The following is a 25,271-nucleotide window of genomic DNA, read 5'->3' on the forward strand; positions in this document are numbered from 1 at the left end:
TAAAAGTAACTTAGCAGAGATTTAGCTAACCTCTTTGCAAGTAAACTAGAAGTTTAAAAGGTTGAATTTGTAAGCAGAGAGTAAATAAGTTTTTGAGTTAAAGAGATTATTTAGTGTCGAAGTAAAAGGGTTCTAATTTTATGCTAAAGATTTTTTTAGATGGGTAGAGAAAGCAATTTCCCTGTCGTTTGATTCATGTATATTTCATATTAATGTAAATAAATGTGTTTTAATTATTTGTTAAAAGAGTGCTGCCTGATCCTTTATCTTACAGTGCACTGTTTCTAAAAATAATCGGACTTGTGAGTGGGAAACAACTAAGACATTAAAAGCGCAGTTTAATTACTTAAGAACCACGACTGTTTATGTAAACTTTGTTGAAGGAATTTACGCTAGTAAGAGAGAGAGGTCTACCAGACGTTTTGAGTCTTATGCCGAATACTGATATATTGGATGGTGCAGTCTAACAAATAAATTTTCCAGTGTTCATAGGCATATGACTAGTAAATATGGAAGGTGGATAAACGTAATATGCAGTACAGTAAGTGAGAAAGATTACGAGAGGAAAAGTGTGCACTGCTAATTAGCATAAAGATAGAAAACAGATATTACAAGTATAGATATTACAAGCAAAACAACAGCTTACATTACATATGTATGGTTTTTCCTTATTATTTATTAATCTGTAATCTTGTCGGGCTGTGCCATATGTAAAATCTTATGCTATCTACTAAGTCTCATCTATTTTCGTTAATCCCTAATCTTCCTTACTTTCTCTATTCGCTAAGCCCTCCTGTCTCAAAGTTTTATTTCCCCCTTTCTTTCTTACCCCTGCTCTTTCTCCTACCATTTGCTAAGGCAGCCTGTTTTTCAAACTATCACTTGCTGAACGATTGCAATACACTTATTCTCTCAGTCTTCTACCAGACAAATTTATTTTTATTAACGACTGCACCAGCCTGGAAGAAATAATATAGACTAAGAATAATAAGAGTAGAAACGATGGTAAGGTACGTGCTAAAATCCTCTTAACTATACAGCAAGTCGTGGCTATTCTAAATCAATACATGCACACAGGTTCGAGTTTTAATTGAGATAGTGCATTGGCAAATGATCAGATCCATTGTTGCTAAAAGAAAACACTTTATTTTAACTAGATAGTTGAGAATACAGTTGAGTATAGAATAACTAATTCTTCTCATGTAACAACCATCAGAAATTCTTCTTGCACTATTATAATATACATTTGTCCAATCCTGTTGCTATACAACACTTAGCAAAACTTTACCACCTACTCTTTTGTAACACTTACATACAATTCTTAAGTTACAAGGAAAATAATAACAATATCACTTGTTTACTCACAGTTCTTTCTGTAAATGTACAGTCCTCTTTCATGAACTAAACCTCTGTTCGGATATATTGAATCATTTTCGTTAACACAAAACACAATCTTGTCTCGGGCGCTTCTCTACTTTTCTTCTCTTGTTCCACTTGTGGCTTATTTGTAAACCAGGCATCAAACCTTTCGTGGGAGTTGCGATCAGTTACGGGGGACAACTGTTGCTGGACACTCCTCGGAAGCCTCCCAGAACATTCTAGAGGAATTGCTGACAAAGTAGCTCCGATGGTGTAAACCAAGTCTCCTGTTACTTACTCCAAGTTATCACTTCGTCTCATCTCTTCCACTCAGCCAATAAGGGAACCCAAACACAAGCAGTTGTGATCGCAGTAGTCGTCGTAATTCTTTTTCTCTCTTCTGCCTTTTTTTTTTCTTTTTAGCTCCCTGCTCGTTGTACTCAACTTTCAAATATTCTTAATTACCTGTCCGCGCGGTGCCGTCACTGGTTTTCTCACTGAAGGTCCTTGCCGTAGGTGATCAATTTGTTCCCAAGTTCTTGCGAACTTTTCTGATACTCTATTCTTATAGTTCACTTACAATGTTCATCATCATCATCAAATTCCTGCCATGTACCGTCAAGGGGTGTACAGGATATGATAGTACTACATGAAAAAAATTACATCATTATTAATTTCCTATCTACAATTTTCCTCCAAATCAGTCTGTTACTTGTCAAGACTCCAACATTATCAGATCTTATATTTCTATCGTCTAAGGCACTTTGTACCGTATCAATATACCTATATCTTGGTCTTCCTCCGGGTCGTTTTGCTGCCAACCTGCAGAGAACACTTGTTTTGCTAATCTTTCCTCGCCCATTCTGTTTAAGTGACCATACCACCTGAGATTAGCTCTGCTAACGCATTCCTGGATGCTGACAATGTCAAGTTCTTTCCTAATATCCTCGTTTTTAATATGATATTGCCATTGATGCCATCTGTTCACGCCTATAATCTTTCTCAGGACTCTCATATCTGTGGTCTCTAGTCTTTGGTCAAGTGTTTTACTTCTGACCCAGCTCTCAGATCCATAAGTTAAAACTGGTTTGAACACTGTCTTGTATACAGCTAATTTAGTGTTCCGACTAATTTCTCTCTTATTCCATATGAATTTATTCAATTGACTTCCCACCATATCAGCTTTGCTGATTCTGTTATCTATTTCTATATTTAATTTACCATCTTCACTAAAAACCGTGCCTAAGTAGCTGAAATGTTTTACTTGTTCCACAGGTTCTCCATTCACAACACAGTTGACATTTTCAGTGATTCTGCCTATTTTCATTGTCTTTGTCATTTTATTGCTGACTTTCATACCATATCTATTACAACAGCTATTCAATTTAGTCAGAGAATCTTGCAGACTTGTAGCAGATTTATTTAGAAGTATAACATCATCCGCATAAAGCAAAGAGCTGACATTAACATCTCCAATTTTGATATCATGTTTAATACCACTTTCCTTCATAATGTGATCTGTATAGATAATGAATAACAGTGGGGATAATGTACATCCTTGTCTCACACCAGATTTAACATTAAGCCATCTTCCTGTACTTCCTTCAATTCTAACTGCTGACTTACAACTCAAATAAAGACTAAGTATTGCTTGATATAATGCCCCATTGACACCATATAACTGCAGTATTGAACAGCTTCTCTCTTGGCACCTTGTCATATGCCTTTTCCAGATCGACAAAACTTAAATACAGATCTTTGTTATATTCCCATGCTTACAATGTTAATATCACTTAATCTATTTTCTCAATTTTTAGTCCAATATTTTAACAGGAACTTTTTTTATACAGTAAATTTCTATTCAGACAAAAGGATTCTTACATTATTTTTATTCACATTATTTAGATCTAAAATCCCTGTAAAATTGAATTCGATAAATTAATTACTTTAATTTATCAAACGAAATTTTACACCATCTTAATTCAATGTGATTTTATAGTCAATTGCAGGGATGACTAAAGAGCAATCCCAGGCAGAGAAGGCCAACTCAATGCAGTTAACTCAGATAAGGCTAACCACCTGGGTATCAGTCATCTTTGCACTTTAGTTTCAATTGGTCTTTTGGTCATTCATCTATATGGGATTGGTGAAAAGGGAAAACTGATAGTATTTGGCTATATAAAAAAGAAACTGAGACCTTTTTTCTCTCTCATACTATCTGTCTATCTATCCGTCTTTTCTTTCTCCTAATACCTATCAGGCTCCCTTTACACCCCTATACTAACTACTCTAAGCCTATGATAAGTATCCCTTTTGTTTTTCACCTGAATAAAAGTTGAAACCAGTCTGGGTAGTGACCTTTCACATAATACCTAGCATTATACATGTCCATAGGGATATATGCTTTGCATTATAGGATACTAAGGCAAGTGATGTGAAGTTATTAACCTCTACATATGAGTTGCCCAGTCGTGAAATTATTTCACATGCAATTACACTTGGATAAAGGATTGAACCAAGAATATAATTTCTTAACACCTTTAATTTATGTTAGAACTTTTTTTTTCCCTGTGAAATCCTTCCTATATCTTGATTAGTCTTAGTCACCTTATTCAAATTTGATGACATTCCAGTTGTCTCTACTGACAATTGAGCTACATGAGACTCTGAATAGGAGAAGTTTAATTGTGGCCACCCTGTATATAACAGGTTTTTATTCTTATTCTCAGTTCTTTCAAAGGTCAAAATTTACGTAATTCATCTTTTTGATGTTAACTTTTCATCATTGGTTGGTTTTTGTGTCTTATTTTCTGCACATGGTTGTTGCTGTCTTGTGCATGCCACTTTTAATTGCATACTGTCTTTGTTCTAATCAAGTCTTTTGTCAAATTTTCACCATCTTTTACCTTCAAGACTTTTACTCAGGTATGTTAATTAATATCCTTTGATTAAAGTCCTATTAAATTTACCTTTTTTGCCTAGTTGTTACAATGGGTCTGCTTCATCATCAAAAAGCTTAACTTTTTTTTCTCTACTGTTAACATTTTAGGAGCATCATGATTTTCAGGAAATTAGCTAAACAAGTGTTCTTTGCCAGGATGGCAGGAAAAAGACCCAGAGGAAGATCAAGATATAGGTGGATTGATACAGTAAAAAGTGCATAAGATCTGATAATATTGGGAATGCTAAAAGATAAAAAGCCAATCCGGAGGAAAATTAGGAAGTTTGTAATGATATAACTTTTCATGTAGTACTATCATAAGATACTGTACCCCCTCCCCTTCCCTGGGGGTATACATCAGGAAGTTGTTGATGATGATTGTCTTGAAGATAAATTTGAAAAAGCCTTTATTTAGAAATGTAGATTCCTTACATTTCTATTTAAAAATATACATTACTTTTCACATAAAAAAAAAAAAAATGCTCCCCAAAAAAAAAAAAAAAAAAAGTTTCATGAAATTTGTGCTTAGGTTTCTAAAATAAAAATTAATAAGCTAGAATTGTTTTTCATTCATAAATTCATTTTGGATTTTTTTTTATTTAGAAAGTCAAGATTAAACTACCCCAAAAGCCAAAACCTTTAAGAAAGAAGGATCGTCTTCAACAAGAGTACAGACGCCAAAAAGAAGGAGAAAGAATACAAGAAGAAATAATGAGAAATCAAGAAAAGGAACAGTATCGTGAACATCGAAGACAACAAAAAGAAGCTGAAAAGCGTCAACAGTTAGAAAAAGAAATGGCTGAAAGTTTGTTTGAAGAAGCTTCTAGACAAGTCCAGAATGAGATAAAGAATGACGAAAATACTGATGTAAAGAGTGAACCCGAAAGAATGGCAGTGTGTAAGAACATAAAGGTACTTTTTTAATACGTTCTTGAATTAGGTTGTCTTATTTGTTCATAGTGACTATTTAATATCTCAGTTACTGTTCTCATGAAAACATACTATCATTTGTAAGATTGCAAGACTTAAGATAATTTCAGCCTGATGTTTTTCAAGTTAGGTGCTTCTAAAATAATGTAATAGCATCTTATTCTTTAACATTTTAGCTACTTAAAAAAATTTCACTATTAAATTCCTGATATATATTCTCAATGGATGTACAAGATAGTACTATGTAATAAGTTTACATTATTACTAACTTTATATTGACAATTTTCCTTCAAATTAGTTTTTATTTGTCAAAATTCTAGCTTTGTCAGATTTTTGGTCCTCTAACTGCATGAATCTGCCTAGATCTTGATCTTCCTCTGAGTCTTTTTCCTAGCATCAAACACTTGTTTTGCTAGACCTTTCCTCTCCCATTCTGTTTTATGTAACCACACACACACACCACCTAAGATGAACTCTGCACACACATTCTTGAGTTCTAGTAATATCCAGTTCTCTTCCTAATATCTTTACTTTTAATATGATTCTGCTATTGATGCCATTTGTTTACTTTTAATTTTTTCAAAACTCTCTACTTGTGGTCACTAAAATTTTTTCAGAGAGTAGAAAATTTACTTTTAGTCTTTTTTTTACTTCTGAAATTGGTTTCAATACTGCCACATATATATAGTTTGTTTAGAGTTTTTACTGATTTCTCTTTTATTATTTTACCTCTTCATTCAGGATGCAGTTAATATTTTCTTCATGTCAAGTTTGTTATAGCAGTTATTCAGTTCCACTAAGGAATCTTGCAGCTTATAATTGATTTATGTAAGGATATAACATCATTGGCTAAAGTAAAGATATGAAATTAATATCTCCCAATTTTGATACTAGGTTTAATGCCACTTCATAATGTAATTCTTATGGATGATGAATAGTAGCAGAGATAATGTACATCTTTATCTTTCAGCTCTAAGTGCTGGCTTGTATCCTAAATATCAGTTGAATTAAGTTGTACTTATTTTGCTGTGTAGATGAACAACTGCATGCTCAGGAAGAGACTCATGCGATATTTACAGCTGGATTTGAAGAATGTTGGTATCAAAGTAACTGATGGACATGGAGAAAATGAACAACAAAAACTGGAGGATTTGTTTTGGAAGTGGCAAGCACCTTTGAAAGAAGATGAATCTGTGGTTGTTGGATTAATCACCAGTAGCTTGAGGAACATTAGAACAACATTAGGACTGGGGTAAAGTGGTGCAACTCCTTGCAAAGGTGGAGCAAGATACCAACACTCCTATCTCAGTATCTCCCATAATGCAAAACACATCTCCTTGAGGATATGTATAATGTTATGCATTAAGGGAAGGGCCACTACCCAGACTAGTTTCAACCTTTATTGAAGTCTCTTCAATGGGAGCCAGGCCCAGGTGGAGATACCAAGGCAGAAGCATTAGCAAGGTCATCTCCTATCAGAGATGACCTTGCTAATGATTTATCCACTTGGGCCTGGCTCCCACTGAAGAGACCTCAACAAAGGTCAGAACTAGTCTGGGTAGTGGCCCTTCCCTTAATGCATAACGTTATACATATCTGCAAGGAGATGTGTTTTGCATTATGGGAGATACTGAGATAGGAGTGTTGGTAGCTTGCTCCACGTTTGCAAGGAGTTGCCCGGTGTTGTACCACTTTATCCCAGTCCTGAAGATACTTTCAGGCACAAACTTTGTTTGCACACACTTGGATAAAGGATTAAACTAAATTTATTATAGTCTGGTGGTGCTTAAGGGTCAAAGCTGTATAACTGAGAGGAGACCTCCACATAGCCTTTAAAGGAATGCAGAGAACTAACTATTAAAATAATGCAGTCATCATAAACAACTATGGATCCATTGCATTCTATTTTGTGATGATGATGATATTATAGTCTGACCAAGTGAAAAATAAACTTTCAACAACCAAAAGAAAACATGATCCAGAAAATAATCAAAAGGAAACTACGTCTATTTGGCCATATATGTAGAATGAATGAATGATGAGAGAAAATTAAAAACGTTGCCTTTTGGAAGGAAAGAACAAAAGAGGAAGACCAAACAAAGAATGGGGCGATGACATCGTCAAATGGTGCGGAAACTCTATACACAAACTGAGTCATCTTGCACAAAATTGAATGCAATGGAAGAATCATATCATCAGCCACCTACAGGAATTGGATCCATAGTTGTTTATGATGATTGCATTATTTTAATAGTTAAATTTCTGCTGGTCCTATAACATTCTTAATCTCATCCCATTACATTTATTTATGACCTCTTTACATACATTATTGAATCAGTTGTTTTCTTTTTCTATTCGGGAATTGAAGAATTTCTTCTGCACAATGAATCAATGAATAATAAAATTTTTGAATTATGGATAAATAAATATGGTAATTAAATGGACAGTACCAGAAAGGAGAAACTAGAATCTAGATGTTCTATTTCCACATTAAAAAAAATGCTTTGCTTTTTTCTGTTTCAAAGAAATAAGTGATAAAATTAATGAATTATTATTCAGAAACAAGTAAGAGTTAGATAATTTGTAAAGTAGCACAAATTAAGAGCTATATTTTTTCTTATGCGTTTTATTTCTGAGACATTAAGAAAAAATTTCACTAGCAAAGGAGAATGTAATTATACTTCATCTGAGATTGCCAGTGGTAACACATTATTCATGCTCAGTGTGTGTGGAAGAAGATATATATGCTAAATGAAGAATTAATGCATAGTAAAAGGCTTTAGCTGTTTCCTTTTTTTTTTTCCATAGACCATGTCTAAGATCTGGTTCTTGTTTTCAAATCCTTTTTTCCTATTTTAATTTTTCAGTATAGGTTGGATATATGCTTGCTTCCATGTGTTGAGATAAATACCAGCTGAGTATAAAAGATTTCAAACAATAATAGAAGACAAGTGTTGACCCTGGAGTACTGTGCATGAGTATGCTTGGAGAGATTCATTGGAACCAGGTGATTTTCTAGCCTCCAAGTTATTTAGTATATTATGTCTTTTTTGCTTGCCACAGCAGGCAGATGGTGTTCATTTGTTGGCCTGTTAGATCTGCCTTCATCTGTGCAGGAATTGGAGGAAAAGAGAAAAGCCAGGAGGTCAGCTTTTTCTCTTCAGAGCTGTAACAGTAGTGCCATGTGGATAAGAGGGAGAGAGAGAGAACTGGAATTGCAGGTGGGCAGAAATTGCATCCAGTAGCCTTTTCAAGGAGCTAAAAGGCAAAGCTTCCGTTTGGACAGGAAATGAGTTTTTCTGCTGCTGCTGCTGCTGGCCTTTATGAAGTCTGATTTCGATCTGTTGATAATTATTTTGCATTTCAGCATAGCCTGAGTATGAAGTTGGTGGTCTTGATGCGGCCACCTTACTGTTATATTTGGCTGGAATAGTTAGCATGATTTTCTCCAAACTTTCACAATTTTATTAGCTGCTTCTCAAGTATGCTTTCATAAGTTTTGCCTGGAACACTTAGTAGGAAAATTCCTCTGCATTTCTGACATTCAATTTTATTTCCCTTTTCATTGGTGGAAACTGTGAGAACTATATTGAAATCCAAAATTCAGTCTTCCTACAAGTCTTTTTGAAGTATGCAATGCAGCTACTGTAAAATTTCATATTTGAGCCTTTCTTGTTGAATATCAGCTGCCTTTCCACATTTCTGGGTTTTGAAAAATTTTATATTAGTGGTACTGACATGTTCTTCTGATTGCATTTCTCTTGAATTTGATGTTTTAAGGATACTTGTGACATAAAGACTGAATAATATATGCACGTAAACACAAGAAAGATATTTAATTAACCAAATATTTCGGTCTGGAAATAGCAGACCATCTTCAGTGGCACTACAAGAACAGTTTTAAAAAAAAATACAAGGTGGAATACTAACAATAGATCATTTAAAAATAGAACAAGCCGTGTGATGTTATATCACTAAGTATTAAAGGGAATATTTTTAAGCAGAGACATGATTGAAGTAAAGATATTAATTAATAATATTAAATAACATAAAATTAATATGAATTAATGAGTTATCCTGATTAGACTTTCCCAGATTTTTGATATAGATATACAGTTATTCCGATTCAGGTTAGGATGATGGAGTAAGGCCTCTATGCTTTCTTTGAATAAACATTCAAATTTATAACGGGATCTATGCAAGAGGCAAGTTTTTGACCAAAGGATGTTGTAGTGCCACTGAAGATGGTCTGCTATTTCCAGACCGAAATATTTGGTTAATTAAATATCTTTCTTCTGTTTATGTACATATATTATTCATTCCTCTTGAATATTTTCTACTACCATTCTGTTACTTCTTGTTTCATTTAATAGGCTTTCAAGGTAATTACTCCTGACATCTAGAATATCATTATCTTTAGTTTTTGTGTAAGAGCCTGTGTAGCTCAGTGGATGTGGCGTTTGCACACCACGGCACTTGGCCGCACAAAGGAAGACTTGGTTTCGATTCTAGTCGCCGACTAGAGGAAATTTTTCTAAGCCTTTTTTCGACCGGTTCCCGAGTTAGTCGATCTCTGGCACAGGCAAGCAGGTTTTTCCTCCCGGAAACTCTGGTTTTTCGTCCTGTAAACTCAAGAAAATCGACCGTAGAACCCACATTATTTCAGACATTAAATATATTGTGTTAGGGTTAGGGACCACGAGATGGCGGCACATTTGAGCCGCCATCTCGTGTTCTCAAACAAGTGTTCTCTGCCAGGTTGGCAGGAAAATGACCCAGAGGAAGACCAAGATATGGGTGGGTTGATACGGTACAATGTGCCTTAGATGATAGGCACGTTGTACTGTATAATTCATCTGATGATGATATTGCAGTCTTGACAAGTAACAGACTGATTTGGAGGAAAATTGTAGATAGGAAGTTAGTAATGAGGTAAATTTTTCATGTAGTACTATCATATCCTGTACACCCTTGAGAGTACATGTCAGGAATTTGATGATGAAGCAAAGAAAAAACAAATCAAGATAACACTCATGGAAATTCAAAAATCCTTAGAAGAAAGCGGAGGAGAACTAAGGCAACTGTTTAAGCACTTATATGAATGAAAGTGGATATGTTCCTAATGAACTGAGGAAATCCCTCTTTATAAACATCCCAAAAGAAGCTATGGAAGTTGAATTACATTTGGAAAGTTACAAACCAATAATAATTGAGCTGGATAACAAAATTACTATTATAAATTAAAGTGGAAGAATAAAATCAAAAACAGGAAATGAAACTATAAAGAAACATGAAAATGTACAAGATGTTCATCTTTGTTTTATAGATTTCATGAAGCATATCATATATTACCATAAGAAATTACTTGAAACATAAACTGAAAAAAGCATAGATTTTTTTTTTTGGTTGCACAAGATAACAAATTTCCAGAGAAACATTAATAAAGAAAAGAATAGACAGGAACGACATAAGATCCTAGTATGAAACCTTGAGGTACTCCACTAGCCACTGTCATTCTCCTAGATTCCACTCCACCATATACCACTTGCAGGTGTCTGTGTGTCAGCCATCCCCCCCCCCCCCTCTATCCATGTTACTAGCCTCATATTTATTCCTATTTGTTTTCCAGGTTTTGTAATAGTTTTCCCATATGGTATTTTGTCAAATGCTTTTGCAAAGCCGAGCAGCATCATGGTGTAGCCATTACCTTTATCTAGTTCTGCTGTCATGTTATTATAAAATGTGACTATGTTACTAAGACGACCTATTCTTTACAAAACCATGCTGCCAACTATAGAATATCGCATCTCTATCCACCCACTGATGTGTTTTTCCTTTCCCAACTTTTCCAATACTTTAAAAACCACTCCTGATATACTAATTGGTCTGTAGTTTGCTACCTCTGTCTTGGAGCCTCCTTTATGTGTACTGTCTTACTCTTTTTTCTCTCTTGGAACCTTGCCAGTGCTGACACTTAAATTGAACAACTTCATCAGAGGCAATGCCAGTTCTCTTGTACATTCATGCAGTACATGCCATCCAGTCCCACTGCTGTATTCACATTTATGATTTTCAATATTCTGAACACTGCTACTGAATTTTGATGTGTGTCTGTTGCATCAGCAACTGCAAAGTCTGCAAATGGATGATACACATTTGCAAAATAATCACTCAGAACTCAACTATTTCTTTTGCCTTTGTGACATTCCTACCATGAGCACTGTTTAAATTCATCCTACCATAGTCATTTTCCCACTTGCTTCTTCTTTGAGTACCATCTCCCATCAGAGGTCGGCGATCACCTAGGCAAATTTTGAGTGATTCTCAGCCACTCTGAGCAGTCTCTCAGAGTTCATGCCAGTCTCCACTGTCTGATGTCCCAGCCAAGATTTTCTTCATCTTCCTTGTCCTCTTCTTCCATTTATCTGCCCTTTTATAATCATTTGGAGCATCTTATATATTTCATTACGAAGTAGGTGACCAAGATTCCTTCTTTTTATGGTATCTAAAAGTTCACATGATTTCCCCATTTGTTCCAGTACTTGCTGATTGGATATTTTTGCTGTCCATGGGATTTTTAAAATTCTGTATGACCACATCTCAAAGGCTTCAAGTCTTTTTATTGATGTTGTCTTCGAGGTCCAAGTTTCTGCACCGTACAGCAGTACAGGCCATACATAGCATTTAACCATGCGTACTCTAAGCTCTAAATTTAAACTGCGGTTGCTCAGTGTTGATTTCATCAAGAGAAAATTTTTTCTTGCCATTTCAATTCTAACTTTTATTTCCATTTCTGGATTGCAATCTTCATTTAACCAGCATCTGAGATATTTAAACTTTGCCATTCTTTCTATTTGTTTTCCGTTTAAAGGAAGTACTGATTTAAGAATTGGTTTCTTGCTTATGACCATGAATTTATTTTTGATATTTATTTTTAATCCCATTTTTTCACTCTCTTCATTCACTAGTTCCAGAAGATTTTGAAGATCCCGAATATTGTCAGCCAGGAGAGCTGTCATCAGCATATCAGATGTTACTGATGATTTCACCATTTACACTAATCCCTTCCTTTCAAGACTTTTTGAATTATGGCTTCTGAGTATATGTTAAAAAGAAGAGGTGACAGCACACATTCTTATCTTACTCCTCGTTTAATGTTAATGGAGTCTGTAATAATATCATCAACTTGAACAGATGCCTTTTGATTCCAATATAAGTTTTCAGTGATCCTGATGTCTTTACCATCTAATCCAATTCTTTTTAATAGTGCAATCATTTTAGGATGTTGGACTTCGTCAAATGCTTTCTCAAAGTTGATGAAGCAAATGAATATTTCCTTGTTTTGGTCAATACATTTTTGGAATAAGACCTGAAAACAGAAAAGAGCCTCTCTTGTTCCCAAACTGTTAATAAAGCCGAATTGGGTATCACTGATGGTATCTTCACATTTTCTGTATATTCTTTTTTGAATTATTTTCAGAAACATTTTGAGAACCTGACTCATTAGGCTGATCATTCTATAGTCATTACAAGTTTTCGCATTTGCTTTTTTAGATAGCACGATGAAGGTCGACTAACCAGTCTTGAGGGATTATGCCTATATCGTAGATCTTATTAAATAGCTTTACTAATATATTAATGTTCTCATCTTCTAATAACTTTACTATTTCTTCTGGTATTCTATCTCTGGCCTAAGGCTTTACAATTTTTAGCTGAGTTTAGTGTACATTCTACCTCTGATCTTAGAATGCATGGACCTTCCATATGTTCAAAAGTGTTTTCTGCATTCTGTCTATTATTAGTAAAGAGTTCTATATATTTCACCCATTCTTGTATTTTGTCATCCTTTTCAGATCCTTTTTGTTTTGAAGGATACAGAATTGTTTTTTCGTAAATATATCAAAGAATTGCTTCTTTGATCTTGCATTTAATAATTTTCTGAACCTCTTTATATTTTGTTGGACTATGATTTTTATATGATCTGCATTGATCCATGAGAGAAAGAATTTCATCAGTTATCCAATCTTTCTTTTTTACTGCTCTATTAGGACATAATGTATTGGGACATTTCTCTATGAAGACAGATTTTAATTTGTCCCATGATTTATCAAACCTCATGATGTCATCATTCTTGATAAGAGCTAGCTCTTGATTCAAATCTTGACTCAATTTGTTTCTTATCTCTTTTGTTTTTCCTAAATCAAATCTTTTTTGTTGATGTTTCTTAAGTATAGCTTTCAGTCAAGTTTTAACTCTGTCACCAGTAGGTTATGATCAGAAGCAATATCTGCACTAGGATAGGTTTTTGTATTCTTTATAGAACGAAATTGTTGATTAATTAGCAGGTAATCAATTTAATTTCTGACTATATTCCCATTATTATCCTGTGGTGATCGCCAAGTATACAGCCTTCGCGATGGTAGCTTAAACCATGTGTTTGTGATTATTAGCTCCTTTTCCTGGCAGAATTGAAAAAAAAACAGTAGCCTCTCTCATTTCTTGTTCCCAGTCCATGTTTGCCAACTACATCTCCACTTCTACCTTTTTCAACTTTAGCATTGAAATCACCCATGACGATGTTAATATCATGCTTTTTTTGTGTGTTTTTCATTAGTTTTTTTTAATTGATCATAAAATTCTTCGATCTCAATATCACTCTTGTCAGCAGTAGGGGCATAGACCTGTATAAGATTAACATCTAGTGTGATTGACCTTTCAGTTTTAATAACATATCTGAGTAGGGGATGAAGCTCAACAGTGACTTATTGACATCTTTGTTTAATGGTTGTTTTCACTACTTCCAGAGTGATACATTGTCATGTCATTAACTCCTGTTCACAAGGCTTTGCAATTTACATTCTCTTAATCTGTCCTCATACTCCAAAGACCACTGACCACCTTTGAGAATCTTCTCTGGACCTTTTCCAACATATCCTCATCACCATGAAAACCTGAATTATTCATATGAATTATTATGTATAATAATTCAAATGAGGCCTGATCAAGGTCATACAATGGCATCATTGATATTATCCGATGTGATGTCTTCACAGCTTGTGCAATGCGGCCTCTGAATTTCAGGTCCTTGTCCACCACCACTCCCAGATCTCTCATTTCCTCTACCTCCTTTAAAGTTTCCCCCACCCAGTGTATACTCAGCATCCCATCATTGCTTACCAAATTTCAAAACCTTGCACTTTGCAACATTGAACTGATAGTTCCACATTCATGTAATCTATTCATGTCCTTCTGCAAGGCCTTAACATCTGCTTGATTCTGCATTGCTCTCCCCTGCAAACAGCTACATATCACTAGTTAAAACCATCCCAATATCATTAATATACAAATTAAACAACAATATATCTATATTTAAGAAAGGAGACAGAGATGATTGTGGAAATGACAGAGGAATAAGTTTATTAAATACAGATTAATTTACAGTAAAATCCTGAATAAAAGACTAAAATATTAGAAATACATCATGTATAGACATTATTTATGTTAAAACAAATTATTGAAAAACAATGAGAATTTAATTTATAGACTCATATGGCCTGTATAGATTACGAGAAAGCTTTTGATAAAATATACAGGAAAAAACTATGGAATATAATGAAAAAACATGGATATCCATTACACTTGGTCCAAGCTATACAAAGTTTATATAAAGATATACAGAAATATAGTTAGATAATAAATTAACAGAAGAGATTGAAATAAATCAGGGTGTGAGACAGGGATGTAGCTTATCTTCAACTCTATATGTATTAATCAGATTATTAAAATATGGAAAACAACAATAAAACAAGGTATCCAGTTAATTAACCAGAAGCACTGTTATCAATACAGTGCTGTATGCATATGATCAGATTATATTGCAAGATAATGAAAATGACCTTCAAAAATCAGTTTATGAATTAAACAAAATAAGCCAACAATGCAATTTAAACATTTCATAAAAGAAAACAAAAGTCATGGCATTTAAAGGTCAAGATCATGTTAGATCAAAAATGGTTATGATAGTTTAATTATTTAGCTGCATAGTAACATATCTTAAAGATATAGCTGAAAAAATAAAGAAATTTCAGAAAATTTGTGGAACAATTAAAAGGACATTGACTTAAAAAAAAAAAAAAAAAAAAAAAAAAAAAAAAAAAAAAAAATGAAGCTGAACTAAATTTTATTTACAAAGTAATGGCCACTCCCTCTCTGTTGTATGATTCAGAAACACATGGACTGTTAAAAAGAAAGATGAAAGTAAAATACGAGCTGCAGAGATGAGATTTTTAAGAGAAATTAAAGGATGCACAAAATGACCATATAAGAAATGAAGACATCAGAGAAGAACTAGATGTTGATGATGTAAATGAAAAGATCAACGAATGTAGAGAGAAATGGAAAGAACATCTATTTATGATTGAAAGCTATATGCTACCAAAAGAGGTAGATGGATATAAAGACCAAAGGGAAAGAGAAAGAAAAAGACCAGTGAAGCCGTTACAGGCAAATGCCTAATCCTTGAAGAGAAGAGGAGGAAATTGTACACATGCATACTAGAATACCAGACAACCCTAATTTAGTGCAGATCCCTTCCCTTGTGGAGCAACATGTACAAAACCACTCGCATCCATGCATTGAATGACATTACAAGAAAGCCAAGTGGGATGATCTATACAACTTCTATATCTCATTTCCTTTGTTAGTTTGATTACTGTTTCCAGTCATGTGAATTAGTTGCCAAAATAATTTTTATCAGCATGGAAACATTTATTCCTTGCTCCATCCTAAATTCCTATCCCTTATCTAAGCCATGGTTCTTCCACAGGCCATACATGAGGAGTCAAGCATATTGGTGGATATATACTTCTTATATCCACCAAATATACGGAGAAAATAACCCTCGATTAAAGAATTTAATAAAGTAATGAGTAACTCACTCCTGCCCCTGTACCAGACCCTCATAAATTCAACTAGTCTTTGCCTATAATCAAGAAACCCTTTCCGGTATATGGACGAACTCTCTTCAGCTGCCTTACCATCAACACTTGACATATGGAGAGAACACTGGTCTAACAAATGGCTTCCTGGTTGAAGATCCTTGTGCTCCACAGCCTGGTTTTGCTCTTCTTAAGAAGATTTGGTCATCTATCAATAGGATCAGAACTAACCAGGGCAGATGTGGCTACCTACTACATAAATGGGGACCATCAGACCACCCTTATTGTGATTGTTCCCCGTGGCCCAGACATTACTCATATTGTAAATGATCCAAGGTGCCAGTTTCACAGTGGTGGCCTCCAAGACATCCACGAGGTGATGGATGAGGCTCTGGATTGGCTTTCTAGACTGGACATTGACCTGAAGCTGCTTCGTATTCCTTTTGCCATAAGAATAAATAAAATAAATATTTTTGGTGCTTACACCAAAGCGTGGAATAGTTGCAAGAAAACTATTAATACATTAAAAACTGATTTTGATAGAGCTGAAAGCAGGAAACTTTTATCCAGCCCACACAGCGGCCATGTTTTCTGGTCTCTAGCCAGGAGTGTGGTCATAATGTTTGCCCAACACTACTCCAATTTCTGTTATGCCCAGATGGTACTATTGCATCATCACCCACAAGAAAAGCTAACTTCCTGGCTGCCTACTTCTCCAATTCTTGCATGACTGATCATGGTATATGTCTCCAATCCCCACCCCAACCATTTCAAACATTGAACACTAAATGCTTCATTTGATCTTTCTCCAAAAAGAGACAGGAAAAATTTTGCTCAAAATGGATATCAAAATATTTCCTGTCACTGATGTCATTCTCCTGATTGTTCTGAATGTATGAACTCCAGAGTTGACTTCCACTTTGTCTCCTCTTTACACTCTCTTGTTCCATTAGAATTTATCCTGAAGTCTGGAAATTTATTCCACATACAATCTATTCCTAAGAAGAATGATAAATCTACCTTCAAACCACTGTAAATTAAAGATGCCAAGAAATTATATTCTTGGTTTAATCCTTTATCCAAGTATAAGCAAGCAAAGTTGTGTCTGAAGTGTTTTCAGGACAGGGCAACTCGTATATAGAGGCTAATGACTTCACATCTTGCATTTAGTATCCCACAATGCAAAGCACACATCCTTATGGGCATGTATAATACTATGCATTATGGGAAGGGTCACTACCCAGACTGGTTTCGACCTTTATTGAGTTCTCATCAGTGGGAGCTAGACCCAGAGGTGATACCAAGGTTGAAGTAATGCAGAAGTCATATTTCTATATACGAGTAGTCAAATCTTATTATTAGAATACTCTGGATTACAGATAGTTGTTGGAAGTTTTTCCACTTGGTTATACTGTAAATTTAAAGATGTCAAGAAATTATATTCTTAGTTTAATCTTTTATAAAAGTGTAAGCAAACCACTGTCCAGTTTTCTTAACCTAATTCTTTCTAAACTGAAGGAAAGAACTATCAACACCCATCTTCTATGTTGCATTGAAGGCTTTAAATAAATGACTGCCAGTATGAACTTACTTACATTACCTTCTCTGGACAAAACACCTTGGAAAAATTTGAATCTCATGTAGTTGCCATTGATATCTCTAAAGCTTTTGACCAGGTCTGTCATAGAGATTTAACTCCCCCCCCCCCCCGACTTCTGCAGCTAGATTGCTAGCATTTCTATCCGAATGCTCACTTTGTGTGTTGGTGGATGGCTTCTTATCTTCTAACCATATAACTATTGGTAGGGTTCCACAAGACTCTGCTCTTTTGCCTGACCTCTTCTTTCTGTATCTAAATGACTCCAGAAGACTATGAATACAGTACACAGTTTTTCTGTTGATGGTATACTGCAATCCTTTTCATTTGACAAACCTTGCAATGCACAAATCACCACAACCCACAGAACCTCTACAACCTTAAATTCTGACACTCAAAATATTCATCAGTTGGGTTTGGATAACCTTGTCAGCTTTAGCTTCAATGCTAGCAAAATGCTATTCTGCTTTATTTCATACAAAAAACTCTTTTCTTCCCATCTTACCTTGGACACCCAAATTTCTCTACAAGATGAGATTTACCTTCATGAAATAACTTTAACCTCAAATCTCTTAGCACAAATATATAAATATTGACTCCTCTGCTTTCAAATTTTTTTTTTCTCTTTTGCTTGAGGTGTTACTTTAATTCCAAACAGTTTCTAACCCTATACAAATTACAGATTCATCTACTATTGGATATTGCTCTCACATCTGGGTTGGTGCCCAGAAGAGTCCCTTTAAAATACTGGATTATACTGAAAAGGGTTTTCTGGTTGATTAATTTCTCCTCGTTTAATTTAACTCTCCACTCAGTTTCCACTGCTTTTATATTCTTTAAATAATTCGGTGTATGGCAGCGAATCAACACACTCTCTTTAACAGTTCAACTCCAAACCTACAGAACAATATTCTGATTTCCCTTCCACCACTGCTCCCTGGAACAGTCTCCTACCATATGTGTTTCTCAAGGAATATGACCCATAGCTCTTCAAGTCAAACGTGAGCAAGTTCCTTCTTGCCAGTCCACAGTACTAGCCTGCTGTACTCATGTATAATTTCTCTTGCTGATCTTTTAACTGACTTATCTTTCTCTATAATTTCTCATGAATTTTTTTAATTCTCTTAGAAATTATAGCCTTTTCAAACATTTTAATTTATTGCCTTTCCTCTAAGTTTTCAGATTCTTGTTTGATAACTAGTCTGTTCTTTTCTCTTTAGTACCCAATCTCTTGTCATTTCATTATATATACTATAATAATTTTTCATCTACTTTGTCTTGTCTTTTGGCTTTTTTCTTTCTTGCTTTTTTTCTTGTTTCTTATTCTCCCAAATTTGAAATAGATTCAGTATCATACCAAAAGAATTTCCTTTATTTCATTCATTTTTATCTTGGGCATACGTCTTTTCCTACATCAGCTCTGTTGTGCCTTTCCTCTAAGTTTTCAGATTCTTGTTTGATAACTAGTCTGTTCTTTTCTCTTTAGTACCCAATCTCTTGTCATTTCATTATATATACTATAATAATTTTTCATCTACTTTGTCTTGTCTTTTGGCTTTTTTCTTTCTTGCTTTTTTTCTTGTTTCTTATTCTCCCAAATTTGAAATAGATTCAGTATCATACCAAAAGAATTTCCTTTATTTCATTCATTTTTATCTTGGGCATACGTCTTTTCCTACATCAGCTCTGTTGTGCTTTAACATCTAAGAGCGAACTTTTAAAACTGCTCTTGATTGTTGTAACATGATCAATTTGGCTTTTGTTTTTACCACTGGTAATATCCATATCATTTGATGTATCTCTTTGTTTATAACTTTCCTTCCATTATAAAATTATTTATTTAACAAAATTTTACCAGTAAATCGCCATTCTCATTTCTTTGGTGCTTCATTACCCACTACTCTCTTAACCCAGTTATTTCTTTTGACAATGTCAGCCACATTATCCATAAGAATAACCATGTCATTGGTATTTGTTTTAAATATATATATATATATTTATTATTGTTCATATTTACTTGGTAGATAATGTTATAAAAAATTAGTTTGAATGACTATATACCGAGAATGAAAAAGAAAAGGTTTAATGTTAAGATACTACTAGTTTCGTTGAATAAATCAACTTCTTCAGGTATCACAGGCAAAGAATTATATAAAATAACAGAGACATGATAAAATTACATCAACAGATCTAGTATAAAACACAATAGTACATTTTAAAACAGGAATGCATGCTGGAGTTCCAATTGAAGTTGACTATATGCGCGAGCTGTCACGAGTGCGCCAATACTAGACAGTGGCAATGTGTGCATCAGAAAGATTGTAGCTAAGGCTGTTGTTAATATGGGATGAATCGAGCAATATTTTCTAGATTCGATAATCTTTCTTTCGAGTTCATCATAACACACACGGATATTAGAAGTTGGCGACCTTCATCTGAGTTGATAGAGAAGAGAATGTAGCTAGAGAGAGTGCTGGCCCTGGTCCTATTGTAGAAGATGTCTCTTTGGTATTCTTCCATACGTAAAAGGATGGATTTAGCTGTCTGGTCGTAATATGGTTTGCCACATTCACACAAAATCTTGTAGACTCCTGGATACTGAATAGGAAGATGTTTCACTTCAGGTCTACTTAGTATGGAGTGAAGTTTTGGAAACATAGTGAAGCAAGTTCTAATGTTGAATTTCTTAAGAATTTTTGCAGTTTTTAGGAGGGAGAGAGAGAGAGAGAGAGCTGATGTATGGCGACGATATAAAAGCTCTTGGGGGAGAAGAATCTTCAATAGCAGTTGAGCGATGGAAAGAGAAAAATTTATCAATCTTATTAAGAGAGAAACCATTATTGACAAAAGTCCTTTTTAGTAAATGGACTTAATTTTCAATTTCTGTTTTCTGTTAGTAAAGATCTGGCTCGATGTGCCAGGGTTGAAATAGTACCAAATTTTTGCAGAGGATAGTGATGGGAAGAAGCATGAAGTGTGTGTGTGGATTTTCTAAAAATGTAGATTTTGATATTTTCAGCACATCTTGTAAGTTTTAAGTCCAGAAAGGGGAGACAGTCGTTGGATTCCAGTTCGTAGGTAAAATTGAATTTCTCATGAAACTTGTTGAGGTGGTCTAGAAGAAAAAAATTGAGGTTGTTGACACTGTGTTCCCAGATGAGGAATACATCGTCTATATAACGATACCATATTTTGGGTGTAAGAGTTGAGGAATTAATTGCTTTTTCTTCAAAATCCTTAAGAAATATGTCAGCAAGAATCGGAGAGAGCGGACTGCCCGTAGCGAAACTGAGTTCTGTTTGTAAATCTTGTTTTCATATTTGAAGTATCCTGAATTTACACAGTGAGAAAGCAAGGAAAATAATTTCTTGGATAGTTTGTTCTGGAGAAGATGGAGGACTGCTTGAGTAGGTACATTCGTGAAGAGAGAAACCATATCAAAACTTGCCATTAAATCTGATTTGTTGAGTTTAATGTCTTTGATTTTGGACATAAAATCAGCTGAATTTTTTATATGAGAAAAGGAAGTTCCAGATAGGTTTTTAAAAAGAATGCGAGGTATTTAGATGGGTTGTAAGTAGGGCAGTTTATGCCTTCAACAATTGTTTGGGTGGAGAGTTTAATTTATGGATCTTTGGATGTCCATATAATCTTGGGATTAGCGGATGAATCGACCTGAGGGAAAGACGGATGTTTCTTGGTAACGCTGAGGTGGTTTTCAGTAAATTGTTGGTCCTGTTGTGTTGTAGGGTCACTATTTAGTTCAGAGTAAGTGTTCAGTGTTTAGTAGTTCCAAAATTTTTTTATGGTAATCAGATTTGTTTAAGATGACAGTAGCATTCCCTTTGTCTGCAGGGAGAATAATGATGTCATTATTATTTCTTCAGTTTTTTTATAGCTGATCTTTCAGAATGAGAAATGTTGTCAGATGGCAGATTTATGGTGAATATAGCTTCCATACAAAGAAGGTTTGCCTCTTGGTTTGGTAATAAGGATGCTGCTTTTTCTATCTTGGTTAAGAATAGTTCTTTAGGTATGGAAGTAGGAGCGATAACAAAATTGAGACCTTTAGCAAGTACACTTTCTTCTGCCAATGAATTAAAACTTTTTTAAAAAGGTAGAATTATGATGGGATGTGGGATGATTCTGCATACATTTTCGAGAATCAGATTTTCTGATGAGATCAATTTTATTTGTATTCTGGGCTTTAGAAGCTTTTAGAGTGCTAATTTCTTTTAAATTGTTCCAAGATGAAGTGTCTACAGAATTAGATAAACAGATTTCAAGATCGGTCTTCTTAGAGAAATAAGCAGCTAGAATACGTTTGGTATCAAAAATGTGTTTGGATAAAAGCTCCAATTTAGCTCTGGTAAATTCTTTTAGCTCTAGCAGTTTTAATGGATTCCTTAAAATTAATAAAATGGGGGATGATAGAATGGCACTTGCATCTTTTTAAGAAAGACTAGTCTGTTAATGAATAATGCAATGGTCCTGAGATTTTTCTGATATTCTTTGATGAGCACATTTAATTCCTCGTCATCAGGAAAATTGATATTATCGTTCATATTTACTCGGTAGATGATGTTATAAAAATTAGTTTCAATGACTATATACCAAGAATGAAAAAGAGAAGGTTTAATGTTAAGATACTACTAGTTTCGTTGAATAAATCAACTTCTTCAGGTATCACAGGCAAAGAATTATATAAAATAACAGAGACATGATAAAATGACATCTTTCTGACGCACACATTGCCACTGTCCAGTATTGGCGCACTCGTGACAGCTCGTGCACGTAGTCAACTTCGATTGGAACTCCAGAACTCATTCCTGTTTTAAAATGTACTATTGTGTTTTATACTAGATCTGTTGATGTAATTTTATCATGTCTCTGTTATTTTATATAATTCTTTGCCTGTGATACCTGAAGAAGTTAATTTATTCAACGAAACTAATAGTATCTTAACAGTAAACCTTTTCTTTTTCATTCTCGGTATATAGTCATTCAAACTAATTTTATATATGTATGTATATATATATATATATATATATATATACACACACACACACACACACACACACACACACACACACACACACACACACACATAATTTTTCATTAAATAGCAATTTTTTATAAGTTTTAATAAAAATACTCATAATATCACTTTTTGATAATTTTAACTAATTTCCCAAAATAACGATCCAGTGGCACTTGACTTTTGTTAGTAAGAAAAAATATAGGGATGATTGAAAAAAATATGAATGTGCTTTAAGTAGCACTTTTGTTGTTCCCTTTTCAAACCAGAATAATTCATGAGCTAATAACAATGTATAGTTAAATATAGTAGGAATAAATGTTTCACATTTTTTATTACATATTTAAAATTTTTCTTATTAGAGTGACATTATGAAGAAAAAATCTGAAAATAATAAAATTCAAAAGAAGGCTTTAGCTGAATCTCAAGAATATGGTGATCACGAACTCTGGGGAGATGAAAGTGAAATGACACTCACCAGTGTTGAACACTTAGAATCCAATTTTATAACAAATAGTGAAGAGTGGTCTGTACCCGAAAAGAAAAATAAAATATCAAAAATGGTAACTAGTTTCATTAATTATAACCTAGGTTACTTTAAATAACATGGTGACAAAGCAAGTCTAGGAATTCGACTGTACTTGGTCTTGAGTTAAGTGATTTTTTTCCGGATTCTAAAAGAAACAGTTAAATCATTGTACCAATCGGAATTGAACCTTTGTGTAAATACTAAACACTCAAAGTAAAAATCTTCTTTGTAGAGATAATTAAAACAAATGGTTGTGAATTAACTTTATTTTAGACTCCAGAAAGTTTAATTTTGACTCAAGTAAACAAGCTCACAGGAGATAGTAATTCTAGTAGTGAAGTTTCTTCAATTAAAGATGAGGAATTTTTTTAAGTTAGTTAATCTAACCTTTGTAATTCCTTCATTCTCAGGTGATAGTCATGAAAGCATAGAAACATTTTTTAGATGTGCAAAAAAAAAAAATATGAGAGAGTTAGGAAAATTATCAGATTTCCATTTGTTAATTATACTTGGCAATAAATTATTTGGCAAAACCAAATCATTCTTAAACATTCCTTTCATTAAGAGACACTGACAGTTATGCAACCTTTAAAAGTTTGCTAATATCTGAAATTTTTCAAATGTGGGAGAATTAGGGCCTAATATTTGGGAAATTTATCAGTGCATTCAAGGTCATAATGAGTGTTTCAGAGTATTATCACAGACTTTGAACCATTGCTCATAAATTTAATTTTTCATCTGAAGAGAGATCCTCCTTACAATGGTTACTGTTTAATCAGTTTAGACATGACCTTAAAGATAATTTGAAAGAAACAGCATACAAGAAAAAGGTTAAAAATCTTGAACAATGTTTTCAGCTTGTTAGGGAAAAGGAAGAGAGACTTAGAGATATATTCCATTCCACAAACAGACAGCAGAAACCATTTGTGAAGGTACAATGGTATCTGATACTGAATGGGAAGTCTTTAAAAATGTACTTAAATGATGCAATATCTAATGTGTCTCTAGATTTTGAAAAACAAATAGGACAGGGGTGAAATGAATGTGCAATCTTATTTAGCAAGAGATCCATAAGAAAAGATTATGTGGAAGAAATATTGTGAGAATAAGAGTAACAGGAGTTATGAAATATATAAAGTTTAGGCCAGAAAAGTGAAGAGCTGTAGTATGAATAGAAATTGGCTGCACAGGCTGAAGGTAACCCAAAATATTTTTATCATTATGTTGCAAGTAACAGAAAGAATGAATGTGGGAGAATAATTGTACTGAATATAGATGATATCCTAGTATTAGAAGCAGATGAAGTGAATTCAAATAGCGTGTACTCACTTTACCAAGATCTATCAACCTGATGTGCACGTGTGTGTGTAACATAGTGCCCAGTGCTACCACTACATTGTATGAACAGGTAGAAGTGCATGAGGAGGTGGTTCTGGAGCTGTTGCATAACCTGGAGAGGAATTCAGCAATAGGGCAGATGGGATATTGACACATATGCTAAAGGAATGTTCAGTCAAATTGACCAGGCCCTTGGCATATTTGTATAATTTGAGTCTTAGCTCAGGAAAAATTGACCAGGAATGGAAAGAATATATAATAATCCTCTTTTGCGCAAGGTTGGTGCAAAGACCGTGTGTAAACATCAACCTATCAGCATCTGTGGAGTGATTGTGAAGATTTTAAAAGTTGGTTAGAACTTGCATACAGAAATATAGACAAGCTATACTTTACAAGGAACAGCATGAGTTTACTAAAGGGAGGTTGTGTTTGAGCAATTTGCTCATATTTTATAATAATGTTATGGCTGAGTGGTCCAAGAACTGATATCTTGGGCACACCACTGGTCACCTTAAATTTGTCAGATTCACATATCCCATATACCGCTTTCTGATACTTGTCTGTCATTAACCCACTTATCTAAGCAATAGTTTAACACAACA

At 34.2% G+C, this 25,271-nt stretch overlaps 1 protein-coding gene across 1 annotated transcript in view; it reads left to right on the forward strand.

Annotated features, from left to right (window-relative positions):
- The window catches only part of LOC150094013 (uncharacterized), a 286,529-nt gene that overhangs the window by 217,020 nt on the left and 44,238 nt on the right, over positions 1-25,271 (forward strand). The window contains exons 8-9 of the mRNA XM_090412937.1: positions 4,904-5,212; positions 23,165-23,365. Of these exons, the coding sequence (XP_090269063.1) occupies positions 4,904-5,212; positions 23,165-23,365 (510 nt within the window). The remainder of the gene's footprint in view (positions 1-4,903; positions 5,213-23,164; positions 23,366-25,271) is intronic.

The sequence above is a fragment of the Typopeltis vanoorti genome, chromosome 23 (genome assembly GCF_054136105.1).
Source record: "Typopeltis vanoorti isolate ZY-2024b chromosome 23, IOZ_Tvanoo_1.0, whole genome shotgun sequence".
Taxonomy (NCBI): Eukaryota; Metazoa; Arthropoda; class Arachnida; order Uropygi; family Thelyphonidae; genus Typopeltis; species Typopeltis vanoorti.